This window comes from Perca flavescens, chromosome 12 (assembly GCF_004354835.1).
Source record: "Perca flavescens isolate YP-PL-M2 chromosome 12, PFLA_1.0, whole genome shotgun sequence".
Lineage (NCBI taxonomy): Eukaryota > Metazoa > Chordata > Actinopteri > Perciformes > Percidae > Perca > Perca flavescens.
In genome coordinates this window covers 22,214,827-22,231,083 of record NC_041342.1, presented here as the reverse complement: position 1 = coordinate 22,231,083, position 16,257 = coordinate 22,214,827, and the positions used below count along the sequence as shown (strand labels likewise).

Genomic DNA, 16,257 nt, shown 5'->3' with positions numbered 1-16,257 from the left:
AACTATTTGCAACATTCCGATCAAGAAAGAAGTTACATACTTGGGTATTATTATCACTAAAGATCAGAAAATGAGATGTCCGTTAACTTTCTCTCCAATCATTAAAAAAACTCAGAACAAACTGAACCAGTGGTTGCAAAGGGAATTATCTCTAAAAGGCAGAGTGTTGCTTACCAAGGCTGATGGAATATCTAGGCTTACATACGCAGCTCTCTCGGTACACTTGGATAGTAAAATCTGTAAAGACATTGATAGAATGCTTTTTGACTTCATTTGGAAAAACCGTATCCATTATATCAAAAAAAGTGTTGTTATGAATAAATATGAATCTGGTGGGCTAAATTTTTTGGACTTCAATACTCTAAATAATACCTTTAAGATTAATTGGACTAAGCATTTTCTTAAAAACCCTTTCTCGATTTGGAATTTTATTCCCCATTATATATTCTCTCGTTTTGGTGGTCTGGGCTTTATTTTGAATTGTAACTACAATGTAGACAAACTTCCTGTAAAACTGTCGACTTTTCACAAGCAGGTCCTCTTAGCTTGGTCTCTTATTTACAAACATAATTTCTCACCTCACAGGTATCTAATTTGGAATAACAGAGATATTTTATATAAGAACAAGTCACTTTATTTTGAGAATTGGGTACGCAATCAGATTCTGCTGGTGCACCAGCTATTTAATGTAGAGGGGCGACTTTTCTCCTATAGAGTTTTCATCAACATATAACATTCCAGTTACACCGAAAGAATTCGCAATTGTATTTGATGCCATTCCATCAGGCACAATCATGCTTTTTAAGTATACTGGCAGACTTCCACCTACTGTCTCCCTCCCTGATGTGGCTGAATCACCAGTTGGAAGAATCTGTTTTTCCCAACTTCCTCATAATAATAAGAACATTCGTGCATTATTTCAAAAAGAGATTGTTTCTATTCCAAATGTTACATTTTATTGGAACCGATTTGTAAATGACACTGATTGGGAAAAGGTCTGGATGATTCCTCACAAATACTTGATAGTAAACAAGGTGAAAGAAGTATCTTTCAGAATAATTCACAGATATTATCCTGCTAATCATTACATGATTAAATTTAAAAGAGACATCAACACATACTGTTCTTTTTGTGAGACCACCCAGAGACTGTTCTGCACCTCTTTTGGCATTGCCCGCACACTAGAACATTTTGGCAAAACCTCAGCAGATTCATAATTGACCATATTTATAAAGACTTTGCCTTATTGTGGAAGGATGTTATTTTTTGCTTTTATAAATATCATAGTAAAGAAAATATATTCTTCATTATAAATTTATTAATTCTTTTGGCAGAATTCCACATTCATAAGTGTAAATTCAGCACTAAAAAACCTAGTTTTGTACTTTTTCTCCATGAAGTTGAACATTATATTAATTTGATTTCTGCCTCAAACAACAAAAAGGCTGTTAAAACTGTCAACATATGGTCCTCTTTCTCTTTATAATGACCGATAAACTTCCCCTAGCAATTCTGTTTTATATTATGTTTATCGTTTTCCTTGTTGTAGGTTATGTACATGTTGGCTATTCACATGTGATTTGTACCCTTTTTTTGCAAGAATAAAAAAAAAAAAAAAAAAAAAAAAACAGAAAAGTGACTTTAAAAAAATCTAACACCCAGCAGTGTGTATTTTCTTTGCCTCCCCTTTCGAAAGCAAAAAAATGATATCCTGAGAAAAGTGGGTTTTGAGGGGTATAGCTCCATAGAGTCCCATTCATTCTGCACTGGCCTGTGAGCGCCCCCTATATGGATTTCTGGTGGAACTGCAACCAGTTCAGAGGCGGAAGTAACGAGGGAGTGGAACTTCTTCCTTTATTAGAAATTCTTTGATATGAGGTAGGACAGTTTTAGGTTTTTAGGAGTTTTAGGCCTGTATACCTGAGTTGCTTCTGTCTCCAAATTTTTGCTTTGATAAGCTAATTGTTTTTATTTTCTATTGTTGCACACATAGGAGGGAGGAACAGTAGAAGAGAAGAGGAGGAGGAGCAGCAGGAGAGAAGAGGAGGATGAGGAGGAGCAGCAGGAGAGAAGAGGAGGAGCAGCAGCAGGAGAGAGGAGGAGGAGGAGGAGAGAGGAAGAGCAGGAAACAGACAGGTAGAGGGGCAGTGTGCAGGGCTGGGTAGGCAATCATATTAGGCATATCAATCAATCAGATATTTACATATAGGATAAAATGCCAATAGTTCCATATACTAGATAATAACTTGACTGAAGCACAGATTGAATTAGAAAATGTTTTATTCTTAGTCATATTTTTAACTGATGTTCTTCTCATGCATATGTAGCTGCACAATCAGTAAGCAGAGGCCGGGTCCATCACAGGGCAAGCTGAGCCAGAGAGCCAAGCTGAGAAAGTAAGGACACACACACACACACACACACACACACACACACACACACACACACACACACACACACACACACACACACACACACACACACACACACACACACACACACACACACACACACACACACACACACACACACACACACACACACACACACACACACACACACACACACACACACACACAAATCTCTATTTTATGGGACTGCACTGTAGTTTTTGAGTAAATGAGTGTGAGTATTTGTATCTATTTTATCACTCCAACTGACCATGCATATGACATGCTGGTAGTTAGCAGTATACTGTGACTTATGTGTTTGAGATTACGTTTTGCTGACCTGGTTGTGTTCAGTGCAGTGGGGACTTGCTTATACAACCTGAGGAGGCAGGTGTCATTCTAAAGTTTCCTGAAGGTCTTCAGCGTAATCTGATTCTCTATATACCATAAAAACACTATTACAAAAGAGTTATGAGAGATATTCACTTTTTATTTGTAATCTTTAGTTGAATAAGCGTTTACTATCACCATATCTGCGGTGTGAACATTTTCATAGGACTGTAAGTATTGATGCAACTATAAAGAAGAAGCCTAGTAGGCCTACTTCCCTTATTTCTTGTACTTCTTGTGTGAACACACCCTACACATTAAAGGGATAGGCTACTTTAACAATATTTAACCAACGTTGTATCATAATAATGTTGGTAGCCTAGTATTTGTAAATAAACTATAAACTCCCTTCCACCTTACCAGTGCCCATATCCCCCACAGCTCTAGGGCTGTTGCTCAAACTACAGATTGTAGCCTACTTCCGCATACGGACAAAAAGAGTACAGAAGCGGATCAAGAAATAGTAATCCCCCCCGATCTCTCTTAAACTCAAATTAAACCTCAAAACGAGGCAGTGCTTATCAAATATACACCAATAATCGGTTATTGTATATATAATATGGTGTGTTCATGCCACCTGGGAATAGCAAGGATCGCCCCCATGATTACGTTGTTTTTCCGACTTCCAGCGTTCACAGCATAGACGTATAAGGCATAAGGTTCACAGTCGGCATGCGTGTTCTTCTTCTTCTGTTATATTGGCATTTGGCATAACAACTTGTTGCATGCCTGCCACCAACTGCTCTTGACCAGGCTAACTGCCAGGATTTATTAATCCTGGAGCCTTTTCTGTTCACTCAGCAGTGGTTTTACCTTATTATTATCAGCCTGCATTAAAATACAACAGGTGCATCTTGCTGTTCATTTAAGTACTGTTATTGTTTAAAGTTGTGACCATTATTTTTTATAATTATTCATGTGACATTGTTACTGTTATAGTGCTGTATGAAGACTGCTTTTCATATTGTTGTTAGAAGTTTGTTGTATTACGGCAGTTGTTCGAGATAATTAGAAAAGGCTGATAAAGTTGCCAAATGTATTTTAAATGAAGTCTGTTACTAAGGGCAATATATAAAGTGCTGTACATGCGTGTTTCTATAGTGGACCAATGAACCTTAAATTATTTTAGTTGATTATTTTTTTTTGTATTCTTTAACGACTATAATTTGGGAGGATTGTACAATTTTAAGAACATATCCTAATTGTACAATCCTTCAAAATTACAGTCTTAGTTCACTGAACCAATACATATATACTGTAGCCTACTGTAAATTCATGTAAAAACAGGGAGAGGACACCTCAATGGTTTGCTGGAGGGAAATAACTGATGAATATCACTCTGTTACATTCATGTTTACAATGTGCATGAAATGTATCACTTAATTATCTTTATAGTTTCTAGATTTTAGAATCCAATTTCTTGAGTGTCTTTCTTTTCTGTGTCCATATATAGGGAGCAAATCATATAGGCCTAATATGTAAAGCATATAATATGTAAAGAAGGAAACTCGTCCTCTAAGAAAAAGAAAAAGCGTGGCAAGATAATAGTGGACCGACTGGATGATGAAATTACATTTACGAACTGTAAATGCTCTTTCCTGAAACCATTCAATGAGTCACTTGTCATTTGCAAAAACAAACAGTTGTAGGCTACACTTTGCATTAAAAGCGAGCAGTGGAAGTTAATATGACTTAGGAAATTTATATTTTGTCCACGAGAGAGAGGAAGGAACAGAGTGAAAAACATATTTATGCATCATATTCTAGCGTTGGAGAAAGTTGATCTTCATGGTAAATTTCGTGAAATGCACCAATAGGCTGCACAGATTAGACTAGGTTAAGCCTCGCTTTATCGGTTATCCTGGATAAATAAATTCTGCTTTTGTGAAACAGCCCCCGGGAAAGGACACGGATAAGGTGTTTTTTTATATATAGATATACATAGTCCAATTTATGAATAATTTGAAACACCTTATGTCTGTGTATGTTTCTTGGCAGAGGCGTTTGTCCACGGTAACAGTTTATTGTCATTGAACGTTGGGAAAATATATTACATGAATGCGTGATTTTTCTATATTTAGGAAAGGTTTCTCACCCTTCAACACATTTAAACGCTCGTCGGCCATGTTTCTGTACGTCCGTTGTCAACAACGCGTCACCATTACATTATTATTACATGTCATTTAGCTGACGCTTTTATCCAAAGCGACTTACAGTTGCTACATATGTCAGAGGCCACACACCTCTGGAGCAACTATGGGTTAAGTGTCTTGCTCAGGGACACATTGGTTGATGTACCGCAGTGGGAATTGAACCCAGATCTGCCACACCAAAGGCATGTCAGTGTCAGTTAGGTTAGTAAGTGTCTAACCCCAGTTTCCCACCACTGATTCCCACATGAAGTGACGTGAATAATGACGTTTTCACTCGGAAAAATGTTTTTCCGATGCCCATGAACGCATGTTAATTCTGGGACGTGATTGCATTACGTCACCCACCAGCGGGAGCGTTTATTGGTCCGATCCGGCGCAGTGCATTCTGGTAGTTGTAGGTTATCTCTGGCCATGTAGCGCCAACATGGATGTAGAGCAGCAATTCAAAAAAACTATTTGTGCCATTCTACTGCATAGATAGCTCAGTTTTTGTTTTTTGTTTTTTAATTATCTTTTTATTTGGAAAGGGAAATTTCTATCACATACATTGATTACAACCTTAGTCATGCAAGGACATGGATAGGGATGGATGCAAAAAGTTCAGTTGATTTTGACCATATTGCCCTTCTGGGATATTTTAAGGACCACTACTTACTCCTGTTGGGAACAATAACAAAGTAGAACAGAACCGGGTGGGCGCACCTTCTCGGGTAATCAAAACATCACATAAAAAAGAGGGCAGGTCCACATAAAGCACAAGTATAGTCAAGTGAAATCAGATCTGATTGGTTTTAGATACTCAGTTCATTTGGTCCAGATCTTATACAAATTTTCTTTTTCAACTTTGAGGGAAAAAGATATCTTTTCCATAACATAAATCTCATAGACAATTTCAATCCATTCATCAATGGTGGGTGGTTCTACTTTTCTCGTGACGGATTTCTTAGGCTACTGGCTGCCAATAGTATAGCCAGCAGTTTTTTTTTTATCTTGGATGTTCCATGTTTGAAACGATAGATTAGATAGCCCAGTTTTATGAAAACACCCTATTTCCAGGTCATATACATACATCCATACGCAAGAAACATCCCTTAAATGCACTGGGACGCATCCTCAGTGTTGTGACATGGGGTCATCAGGTGGTTTGGGTCTTGCAACATCAGACACCCTCTCCCATGTGACCCCGGCCAGGGTTGATCGGGCCCTCACTCGCGTCCCAGCAGCAACCCACGGATCAGCCCTTTTCAACCAAAGCCACCGTGTGGCTTTCTCTGCGGCCTCACTTGTGGACTTAATGGCCCTTTTTTTTGGCCGCTCCTGTAAAGCCCAACCGGTCGAGGACTTTACACAGTAAAGAGCGCCCTACAAAGCCTCTACAGCCGACTTCTATAGGGTCATAGAAAGTGGGCCTCTGCATTCCACCTCAGCTGACTTGACCACCATGTTCATGGCAAGGGCAAAGAGAACAACAGTTATTATTCCTTTCCCAAGCCGGTGCCATCCTGATGTTTCTGACCCAGAAGTGACCCTCAGCCTGAAATTATTGTAGTAATCCATGATTTCCAGCGTTAAAATACTTTTTTAACAATTGATTCCTGTACCGGAAAATAAAATCTCATATAAGCTGAATGAAGATGAGGCCTGACAGGGTATGTTTTGATACTGATAATAATTCTGGATGGTAGGTCTACTGAAACCTGCAGGGTGGAGAACTGAGAATTGGGTTGGGTTGACATTATCTTTCTAGATCATCTCTAGAAACCAACTGCTCAAATAGAGATCAAATAAAAAAAAAAAAAGCAACTAAACAAAAGTTTTGATATTTGGAGCTCATGGTTTTCTAGGTGAACTTCAGCAATTTCACACATCAAAGTGTGTTTACAGGTCTTGGGGGTATTACTATTATGTGAAAAACCTTTTGTGGCTCCAGGGGAAGTCTGAAATCTGATCAATTTAGTCAGCTTAGGTTAGGACTTTAATACTCGATTTAGCATATTTGCATCTATGTTTGTGTAAAATGACCTTTGAGTAGTGTAAACACCTTTAAACTATTAACATGTGCATGGCGTTTCCTGAAAAGTTATGGATATGGCCTCAAACAGACCTCCATACTTTCTCAAGACACATCATGTCTTTAATTTGTTGTTATGTATGTCCTTAAAAAGTATGCTGTTCACCCAAAGTATGATTGTTCTTGTTTTAAGAAGAGGATGTGCTTAATTTAAGTTTTCAAATTGCTGACAAAATTGTTTTGTTACATTTTTTTTATGAATTGCAAATCTTTTCTTCTCCAAGAATCAAACATTATCCAATTGTGCAGGAACTGTAGCATAGTTATAGGCAAACTGAAGTGGGTATAGAAATGTTAGGGATGAATGGAGGATCCTTTAAAATACCATACAAAGTTGCGAGTTGTTGACTTTACACACTATCAAATGTAGGCTATATTTTTTTCTCTGACTGCTGTTTCCCAACAGTTATAAATCTAACACAATATTCTGGAGTAGGCCTATGGTTTTAGGCTGCAGCTTGCCGGTAGGTGGTGCTGTGTCACAAAACCTACAGTGCCCAGTGATTCTCAAGCTTCGACCCAGCCATGTTAAAGGGATGTTTGTAGGTTTAGTTGACGTTTTAACCCATCTGTGCCTGTAACTAGTGATGTTACGTTCTGTGCCGAGGCTTCGAACATGGATGTATTAAGAGAAGCGTGTGTCGAGGAATCCCGGGTTATTTCGGTAAAGCTCGTACATAGACATCCGAAGCCTCGCTGCCCGTCCGTACCACGTAACTGGTTTATGGAGTGGTTAGAATCTCCACGTTTTTATTATACATCATCCATGATCTACACGAGAATATTCACAGCTCTCTGCCCAGTTAAACCACTGCCACTTTCCAGTTTTAGAGTAATATAGCTTACTTAAATTGCCCTTCCTGCCATTATTATGACCAATAGGATTGATTTACACGCGTTTGATAGCCACATTCCTCTCAAGCAGGGGCGGATTAAGGTGGTCAGGGGCCCCTAGGCTGCGCTTTATGGTTTTGCTCAGTTTTATCAAGGGGTTAAGTGTTTTAAGGAGAGTTGTGTTTACCGCAGGTTGTAGCGTCACTCCCTCATCTCTGTCCCTCTCCTCCTGAGTCTTCTCCTCACTGTGCATGTCACTGTAGCCGACACCAGCACCGCTATCGTCCGCCACGGGAGCTGATGGAGGTCCTGCTATTGGCGAAAACATGTCTGTCCATTTGACACATTTGGCGGCGTTTTTTTTTTCTCACTCAGCTTCTCTGCACCTCCTTTGCGTTTCTTCTCCATGATCTTTATCACTGTTCTAGCCTGACAGATGCACACACGAAACTGCATGCAGGCAGAAATCCCAAAGAGGGTGCTGTTTAAAGATATGTTGTCCTCTTCATTGTCTTGGTATCCTCACCTAGCGCCACTTCACAGCTGCTGCTGTAGCGGCATGTTCATCGCTTTGGACTGTTGTTCTTCATGTCTGTATCCACAACAGTAGTCGTAAAGAAAGTTTGTCATTCTTGCCAGCGTTGCCAAATACTTAGCGGCATCTTTTTTCTTTTATTTGAGCCGCTCGGGTAACTTCGTTTAATTTTCGCGTTTAGACTCGTCTTGCTTCGTCTCTGTTTGAGTTCTCCTGTCACTGTGTGTTCATCTTTCGCGCCGCGCACCGTTATGGACTAGTCCATTTCAATGTGAAAGTAGGGGGTGTATGGAAAAAAATAGTCTGATATTTTTGACTAAAGTGTTTTTTGGCCAGCCCAGAGTCAATTGAAAAAAAAAAATGGGCCGCCGATCTAGGCCTAACACTTTTATGGGCCGAAAAAAAAAAAAAGGTATAATAAATTGTCTGGCCAATCCGGGGACCCTGCACACGTGAGGCCCCTAGGCTGCAGCCTACTAGCCTGTGCATTAATCCGCGCCTGCTCTCAAGGAAATCAGTTTACAGTTATGTCAATTATATTATACCACCAGAAAATACACACTATATTGATATGGATTACGTGGAAATTAATTTTTTTCTTCATCATAATTTTTAAGTCTTCACTGGCGCGACAATCTGATAAGTATCACAGAATCATCAGATACGCCTTTTTTATACACTCTTTGACCAACAGGTGGTGTTGTAAGCAAACCATTTTGCTTAAGAGCTTCAGTGCTTCATCTCGCCATCACTACCTGCAACTGAAATTTTAGAATCTGTGTAAGTTCTTAGCATAAATCTGATGAAACATTTCAAAAGCCGTTGGCTGAAAAGTGAGTTTCTCTTCATACTTTCTTCCTCTGCAGCAGTGGGGAGATTACAGCTACAATGGAGGGCTACGGTTTAGTGATTTAAAAAAAAAAAAAAAAAAAAAAAAAAAAAAAGTCTGAATAGGTTACAATAAGAAAATGGCAACATCTCAGACACTACATTCGAAAAAAAAAAAAAAAAAAAATTCCTGACTATTGAAGTGCAATTTTTCATGTGATCTAAAAATAAAGTTGGACTTTAATGTATTTGCCTAAAGTATGTTATACCAGATTAAAGCATTTTTTCCTTACTATACTAAATATAATCTGTACAAACTGTTCAGATTGCACCATCCACCTCCATAACAGACAAGCAGGTGTACTTAGAGCAATATCAGTTTATTAAGACATTTATACAATTCGTGGGAGAGAAAATCTGATAGTAGAGGGGGTGGGGTGAGAAGAGAAGCAATATACTCTGGTAAGGGTATCACATGTCAGGAATTCTGATAGAGCAATTGGGATTTAAAAAAAAAAAAAAAAAAAGTATATTAAATTAACACATTCACAAAAGATAAAAAGGCAAGTGAACCTACAGTAACACATTAAGTGTCTATTAAGCAGTCCCACAATACATTGCACATATGTTAGCATAACATAATTTGCAGACTTTATACAGCACTTATACCTTTTAGTCCACAAGTAAATTACTAAATGATGGAGAACATCGAATACACACATCTTAATTGAACATGGAAAAAAATACCTGATAAGAACCTTTAAGTTTACAGACCCCATAGCTGTGTAGCTCCAAACAGCCACCTGTCGAGGTTAGAATCTACAACTGTCCGAGAGGGACCACCATAGAAATCAACTCGCTTTTAACACATACCAAAATTCAGAGCCAAGATTTAGCATTGAGAAGTTTTTTTTTTTTTTTTCCTTCGAATAATAAGCACAATGCAAGAGGACGATCGCTATCACTGCGTTTAAAAAATAATCTCAGGGCTCAAATCAGGTCTGCCACATTCATGGGCATCTCCTCCACGGTAGTATTGTAAAACGTCTCGATATCCCGAAGAATCCTCTTGTCTTCCTCAGTGACGAAGTTGATAGCAACTCCTTTTCTGCCAAAACGGCCACCACGACCAATTCTGAAGGGGAGTTAGATGGGCCACGTTAAGTCTCGAGGAAACAGAGATGCACATACTGGTGCAATATACTGTATGATGCAACTTACCTATGAATGTAGTTCTCTCGGTTTGTAGGAAGGTCATAATTAATGACCAAGGAAACCTGCTGGACGTCGATCCCACGAGCCTGAGCAAAAGAGACATTTCAAATTACATTCTAGTCTAAGAGATGGATGGCTAAAGCATTGTGCACGTCAATGTCGCTCGTATATAAGTAACAGATTTCTACAGTAGAAGAACCCATTGTGGAGAACGAGCCCTAATCTTCCAAAAGTTTTGACTGCTTGGTCATAACAGGACTGTTGCAGGATTTAAAACATTTGGGGTTAACTTTACAACCGATTATCTGACATTTATGTTAGCCATCACATTACACCTCATACTAACCAGAAGATCAGTAGTAATCAACACTCTGCTTGAGCCAGACCTAAACTCTCTCATAATCACATCACGCTCCTTCTGGTCCATATCACCGTGCTGTAAAAAGAGAGTATTTTAGTAAGGAAAATGTGTAGCATTATTATAATTATTATTGATGAGCCTTGACCATCAAAACAGTGTATTGATCCAACAAGAGTTTTAGAGCCAAGCAGGCAAACAGATCCTACCAGAGCAGAGACGGTGAAGTCTCTAGCATGCATCTTCTCAGTCAACCAGTCCACTTTTCTCCTGGTGTTGAGGAAAATTACAGCCTGGGTGATAGTCAGGGTTTCATACAGATCACATAGGGTGTCCAGCTTCCACTCCTGTTGATATCCATGAAAAACAAGTTAAGCATTATTAACTGAACAAAGTTAAGCTGACGACAAAAACGCAAGCCTGCTTATCAAGCATCTATTAAACTAAGGAGCAGCTAATGTGTAACACAGGATCTTGAGACGAAGGACACTGGACATTAAGAAAGAGGTCCCCCCCAAGCCTCATTTCCGATACTGTGCATTTTAATCTCCTTCCCTGGTGTACCCATGCTTACACGGCCACATGAGCTAAACCTGTGAGGTTTGGCTCCTGCAGTTTCAGCAGGGTGCTTTAGAGAGAAGGGACAAGACATTGCCAACCATGAGAAGCAGCTTGCTGAAATGTTACCAACTAGAGCGTTGCGGATAAGTAAACCCACCTCTCGCTCCACATTGATGTAGAATTGCTTAATACCCTCGAGGGTAAGCTCTTCTTTCTTCACCAAGATGCGAATGGGTTCTCGCATGAACTTCTTGGTCACCTCCAACACCTCTGCTGGCATGGTGGCAGAGAGCAGGACCACCTTTAGAAGATGTACAACATGTCACCATAAGATCCAAGTCATCATTAATCAAGTCAACTTGGTGCAGTTTCAAAAGTACATTTAAAAAAATTCAGACCTACATGTAGCAATGCACCTTGAGACAGTGGCCAACGAACATTAAGAAAGAGGTTCGACCACATCTCATTTTCAGTACAGTGGGAAATAATCTCCTTCCACGCAATACTCTGCTAGCATTATTGCATGAAACAAAGTCTGGATCATACAATTACAGCAGAGTTCTGTTAATGCAGAAGGGTTCCATATTAAACATTTCATTCCAGTCATGTCAGTGTTGTGCTTTTATCTAAAAAGGTTCTTACTTGAATGTTTGTGCTCTGCTTCTGGAAGATCTCATAGATTTGATCTTTGAACCCACGACTCAACATCTCATCAGCTTCATCCAGAACAAACATCTTGATGCATTTTGCAGCTGCACAGAAGTGTAGTGTTAAAAGTCAAGCTTTTATTTGTAAAATAAAAATCACCCAATTGTTTGAAAATGCTTTTCTGTTAATCCAGACCTGTCATACTTACACAGATGTCCCCTGCTAAGCATGTCGTACACACGTCCTGGTGTGCCCACCACTATGTGAGGGGCCTCAGCCTGGAGCTTTGTTATTTCAGCACGGAGATCGGTCCCTCCGATGCAGGCATGGCATGCTGCCCCCATGTAGTCACCCAGAGCCAGAATGACCTTCTGGATCTAATGAGGGGGGAGACGGGAGAAAAAAACAAACACTGCTTTAGGATAATGTGTGGTACAGATAGCGAGACAGGACATTTCAACAGTGTGTGGAATAACTGTTCAAAGTGATCAGTAAAATCAAAAAGTAATCTCCATTATAGAGTCAGTCCCGAAAGATGGTATGCCATCACATCACCCAGTTTTCCACAGCAACATGAATATATACATTTAAACCACAATCATTCAATTAAGCCAGATTTAGACCGATGCAGCCATGGACAGAGACTACACCAATCTTAAGGATACCGTTTCACAATTTCTGAATTTTGAATAGTTTGAAAAAAAAAAAAATGGTACCTTAGTAAATGAATCAGTGTCCTCAATATGCTGTCTAGGTCTGAGATACTGTGGAGGTCACTGTGACCTCAGAAACAGCATACCTGCTGTGCCAGCTCTCTGGTGGGAGCCAACACCAGAGCCTGAGTCTCCTTCACCTCTATGTCCAGTTGCTGCAAGATAGAGATGGCAAACGTGGCCGTCTTGCCAGTGCCCGACTGGGCCTGGGCAATGACATCATAGCCTACAGACAAATATTTACAGTAAGAACATATTCCTTCCAACTCAATCACACAAGATTGAGAGAAATGTGCATTCCAAATTCTATACAAAAAAATATCTGACATTGTCAGGTTTGATTGCATAGCAGTTAGTTAACAGTATTGAGTGATCAGTTGGAAAAAAAGTTATCCCCATGAATGGGTAAGTCCCGAAAGATGGTAAAGCATCACTTCACTCAAACAAAACAATCCATTTAGCAGTTAAATGTTTTTTGTACCTTTGATGCAAGGTATGATTGCCCTTTGTTGAATGGCAGATGGCTTTTCAAAACCATATGCATATATCCCCCTGAGAAGAGTCTCCTTCAGGCTCATATCATCGAAGTTGTCCGTAATCTCATTCCAGTTACTCTGAAGTAAGAAGAATAGCTTATGAGTTTAAGTGCACACATTCAATGCTAAAGCTGCATAAACAGCTGTGCATAGACGAATGTCATTTTGTCGTGCACTCACCTCGATAACACCATCAGGCTCCATTCCATCTGGCCCCCCATGGTCTTTTGAGCTGTGTGAGAAAAATGAGGTAAATTTCACTTGAAGTTAACTTACAATCATAACCATCATGGAAATGGAAAAGCTCTTGAGGATAGACTACTAAGAACAGGCAATTACAACAAGATGATACCACCACGTGCCGTGAGTGATCAAGACACGTAATGAAAAACCCAGCGTTAACCTTCCACGTTAATATTAAAGCTGTAATTTATATGCTCCAGACTGCTTAACTCTCAGCACAATGTCATTGTTTATTTAAATAGAAATTCTTAAGTCAACCAGGACTGAAACTTAAGTGATTGCCACTTTAACCGCGTAAAACTTAACATTAAGAACTACGTCAGATGTGTCGCTAGCGGTTCTCACCGGGTTACGCCCAGAGCATCTCGTTACAGAGTCCGGGGCTTCGCTGGGCCCACGTGTCAAATCCCACAAGTAGGGCTCAACTAACGTTACCTGGCGCTCCTAAAATCACAGTTTAAGGGATCCGGAAAAGTTTGTCCAGACAGGTTTATACGTCCACTGTGACTCATGTCAATTTGAGTATCAAAAGAGTTACCGTTAGCCAATATGTCGGATAGTTGGGCCTGTGATGACTCCTGCTGCCTGAGAACTGATGTTAGGCCGAGTTGTAACATAAGCCTGGCCCCACGTTTCTCACAACCACGACAGCAAAACGTTTTAAGCATACAACCCAGTTTTCATTAATCACACATTCGACATAAGAAAGAAAGAACATTTTATCAAAATAGCTAGTAACAATTTGGAAATGAGGTGTAGCTGGGCAGCTAACTGTACAAAGCTAGCTGTTAGCAACCCCATAGCCCTCAATGCGGTCGGGGCCTAACTACCTAGCTAACTATATAATAGATAATTCCGCATCAAACGTAGTTCACACCACCATGGCACGGTTAAATAAACTTAGCTAAACATCGAGTATTGTTTTAAAAATGAGACCAAATGTAAGATTCTTACCTGTTAAAATCAGCAGAATCGCTAGACATGGTCCGTTCCTAACTTCAGCATGCGACTGGAAAGATCGCTGATGGCGATGCCCACTGGCTTTATGCAGCCGCACTTTTTTCACTGACTAACTTAAAATGCTCAGTTTCGTTGACAATATAGTTTCAGTTAACTGACTTAATGTTTGGATCACAATAAATTGTATTCTCTATCTGCTATATACAAATGTATGTTTCAATAACCGATAAAAATGAGAAAAGTATTCCAGACTATATTTCTCAGCGGAAGGATATTGCAGTAATAAGTAGTGCTTTGGTTTCTACAGTGTCTCTGACAGGTCAAAACCTTCTGACTACGGATCTGACAAGGTTGTGCAATATCTTCGGAGAGAGGGTTCGCGTAGGGCCGATACAAGAGCAGTTCATGAAATACAACTGTAATACAGGAGCCTAAGAAAAAAATGACAAATTGAAAGAAAGATTTAGCCTACATCCCAATCATGAAACCACTTTTAGTTGCCACGAAGTTTAGTGGAGGGAATGCGTGTTTTACATGATTTGTTCTTACATTATGTATTCTATCTTAGGCAACTTTGAGATAGCAGTGAGTGAGTTATGAACCACAGCACAATTATGGACTGCTTAATACATTCTTTCAGAGTAATGTCGGAGACAGGTTTTCAAACATAACAATGACAAGTAGGCCTATACAATCCCTCTCATATATTGGCTAACTGTGTAATGAAAGAGGTGGAGCAGAAAGAGACCTGGTACATTGCACATTCTCAAGAAACCTGATTGGACAGACATATCTCACCAGTCTTTATGTGGCATGATGTGGTAAAGAAGTTGGGCAAGGTTTTTTTCTTGACACCAGACATTACATTGTAAACTTCCACTACTTACTGGACTTGAGTAGCTCTAAATTGACATAAACAAAGTATTTTTCTCCGCAGTTTTCTGGTCTCATTTTCACACTGATCCTTATTACACTATAATAACCAACATGACATATTATACTCTTGTGTTTTCCTATTTCGTGAAGTGTTGACTTTAGCCCACTGTGACCAACATGACCAGTTTCTTTCTGTATTAACCTGTGTTCTCCAATTTCTAACAGTCTCTGTCTGGTGTCTCATTTGGTAATTATTTGTATGAAAGAGTCAGATTCTGAATTAGCCTACTCATACTTGGAGGACCTGCACCCTCTGTTTTAGAACCCATTTAACCGTGAGGGTGTCTGCAGATTGTCCCTTTTAATGTTTTGACCTAGATGTGGACGAAGTTCATGTTAATCCCTAATTGACAAATCGTGTGCACGGATTTCCCTTTAACTTTTTAAAACTCAACTGGAATCTGAACATTTGATCCCTCCCCCATCAGCAACAGCAGGATTATGACCAGTTCTGCTGAGTGCACTGATTTGTCTTCCTGTAAATTTCCATTAGGTAGGCCTACGAGGCAGTGGTGGAAAGGAACACATTTAACTAGGTGCCATTTTAAAGTACTTACTTGAGTAGTTCCTTTATTACTTTAAAGGTTAAAGCTTTCATCCAAAACATATGAGCGCCTTTAGTACCATTTAGATTATATGTAGGCTAACATATAGTTACTACCATTGCGGGTTTGCGCAGGACGTCCACTGTTGAGCTAGAGATGATTCTCTCTGATCAGTGGTCAGTGTTTTAACTCCATCTTTTAGTATTTGCTCAGCTCGCTTGGAACCTTGAGGTGGTGGTACCTAAAAAAGTACCAGGTACCAACCAGGCACGATCTACAACTTTTGTCAATGGAAAACCAAAAAAGAGCAAGTCAAGTGTAGTTGAGTTGTACCATGCAGT

General features: G+C 39.6%; 2 protein-coding genes and 4 non-coding genes across 6 annotated transcripts in view; 1 reads left to right on the top strand and 5 right to left on the bottom strand.

Moving 5' to 3' along the window:
• Positions 1 to 2,125: 2,125 nt before the first annotated feature.
• Positions 2,126 to 16,257, top strand: part of ccdc39 (coiled-coil domain 39 molecular ruler complex subunit) — a 31,298-nt gene continuing 17,166 nt past the window's right edge. The window contains exons 1-2 of the mRNA XM_028592272.1: positions 2,126 to 2,136; positions 2,328 to 2,396. The gene's annotated coding sequence lies outside the window, so the exon portion shown is untranslated. The remainder of the gene's footprint in view (positions 2,137 to 2,327; positions 2,397 to 16,257) is intronic.
• On the bottom strand, positions 9,563 to 14,661 carry eif4a2 (eukaryotic translation initiation factor 4A2). The gene is made up of 11 exons (XM_028592274.1): positions 14,430 to 14,661; positions 13,413 to 13,464; positions 13,178 to 13,310; positions 12,783 to 12,922; positions 12,192 to 12,360; positions 11,978 to 12,087; positions 11,493 to 11,636; positions 10,984 to 11,121; positions 10,763 to 10,852; positions 10,423 to 10,502; positions 9,563 to 10,336 (listed from the first exon to the last, which is right to left on the bottom strand). Exons 1-11 carry the CDS (start codon positions 14,456 to 14,458, stop codon positions 10,192 to 10,194), a joined length of 1,230 nt encoding a protein of 409 aa, XP_028448075.1. The 5' UTR covers positions 14,459 to 14,661; the 3' UTR covers positions 9,563 to 10,191.
• On the bottom strand, positions 11,232 to 11,417 carry LOC114566105 (small nucleolar RNA SNORA81). Its single transcript, XR_003694013.1, has one exon. It is a non-coding gene; the product is annotated as a small nucleolar RNA SNORA81 (small nucleolar RNA).
• Positions 11,736 to 11,913, bottom strand: LOC114566106 (small nucleolar RNA SNORA81). The gene has a single exon (XR_003694014.1). It is a non-coding gene; the product is annotated as a small nucleolar RNA SNORA81 (small nucleolar RNA).
• On the bottom strand, positions 12,466 to 12,540 carry LOC114566107 (small nucleolar RNA SNORD2). The gene has a single exon (XR_003694015.1). It is a non-coding gene; the product is annotated as a small nucleolar RNA SNORD2 (small nucleolar RNA).
• Positions 13,064 to 13,137, bottom strand: LOC114566108 (small nucleolar RNA SNORD2). The gene has a single exon (XR_003694016.1). It is a non-coding gene; the product is annotated as a small nucleolar RNA SNORD2 (small nucleolar RNA).

What these genes read in the sequence shown, in the direction of transcription:
- eif4a2 (XM_028592274.1), bottom strand. Translation starts at nt 14,458, where the DNA reads ATGTCTAGCGATTCTGCTGATTTTAACAG. An exon ending in GATTCTGCTGATTTTAACAG is followed by an intron (nt 13,465 to 14,429) that starts GTAAGAATCTTA and finishes TTTCTCACACAG; the next exon opens with CTCAAAAGACCATGGGGGGC. An exon ending in ACTTCACCGTCTCTGCTCTG is followed by an intron (nt 10,853 to 10,983) that starts GTAGGATCTGTT and finishes CTCTTTTTACAG; the next exon opens with CACGGTGATATGGACCAGAA.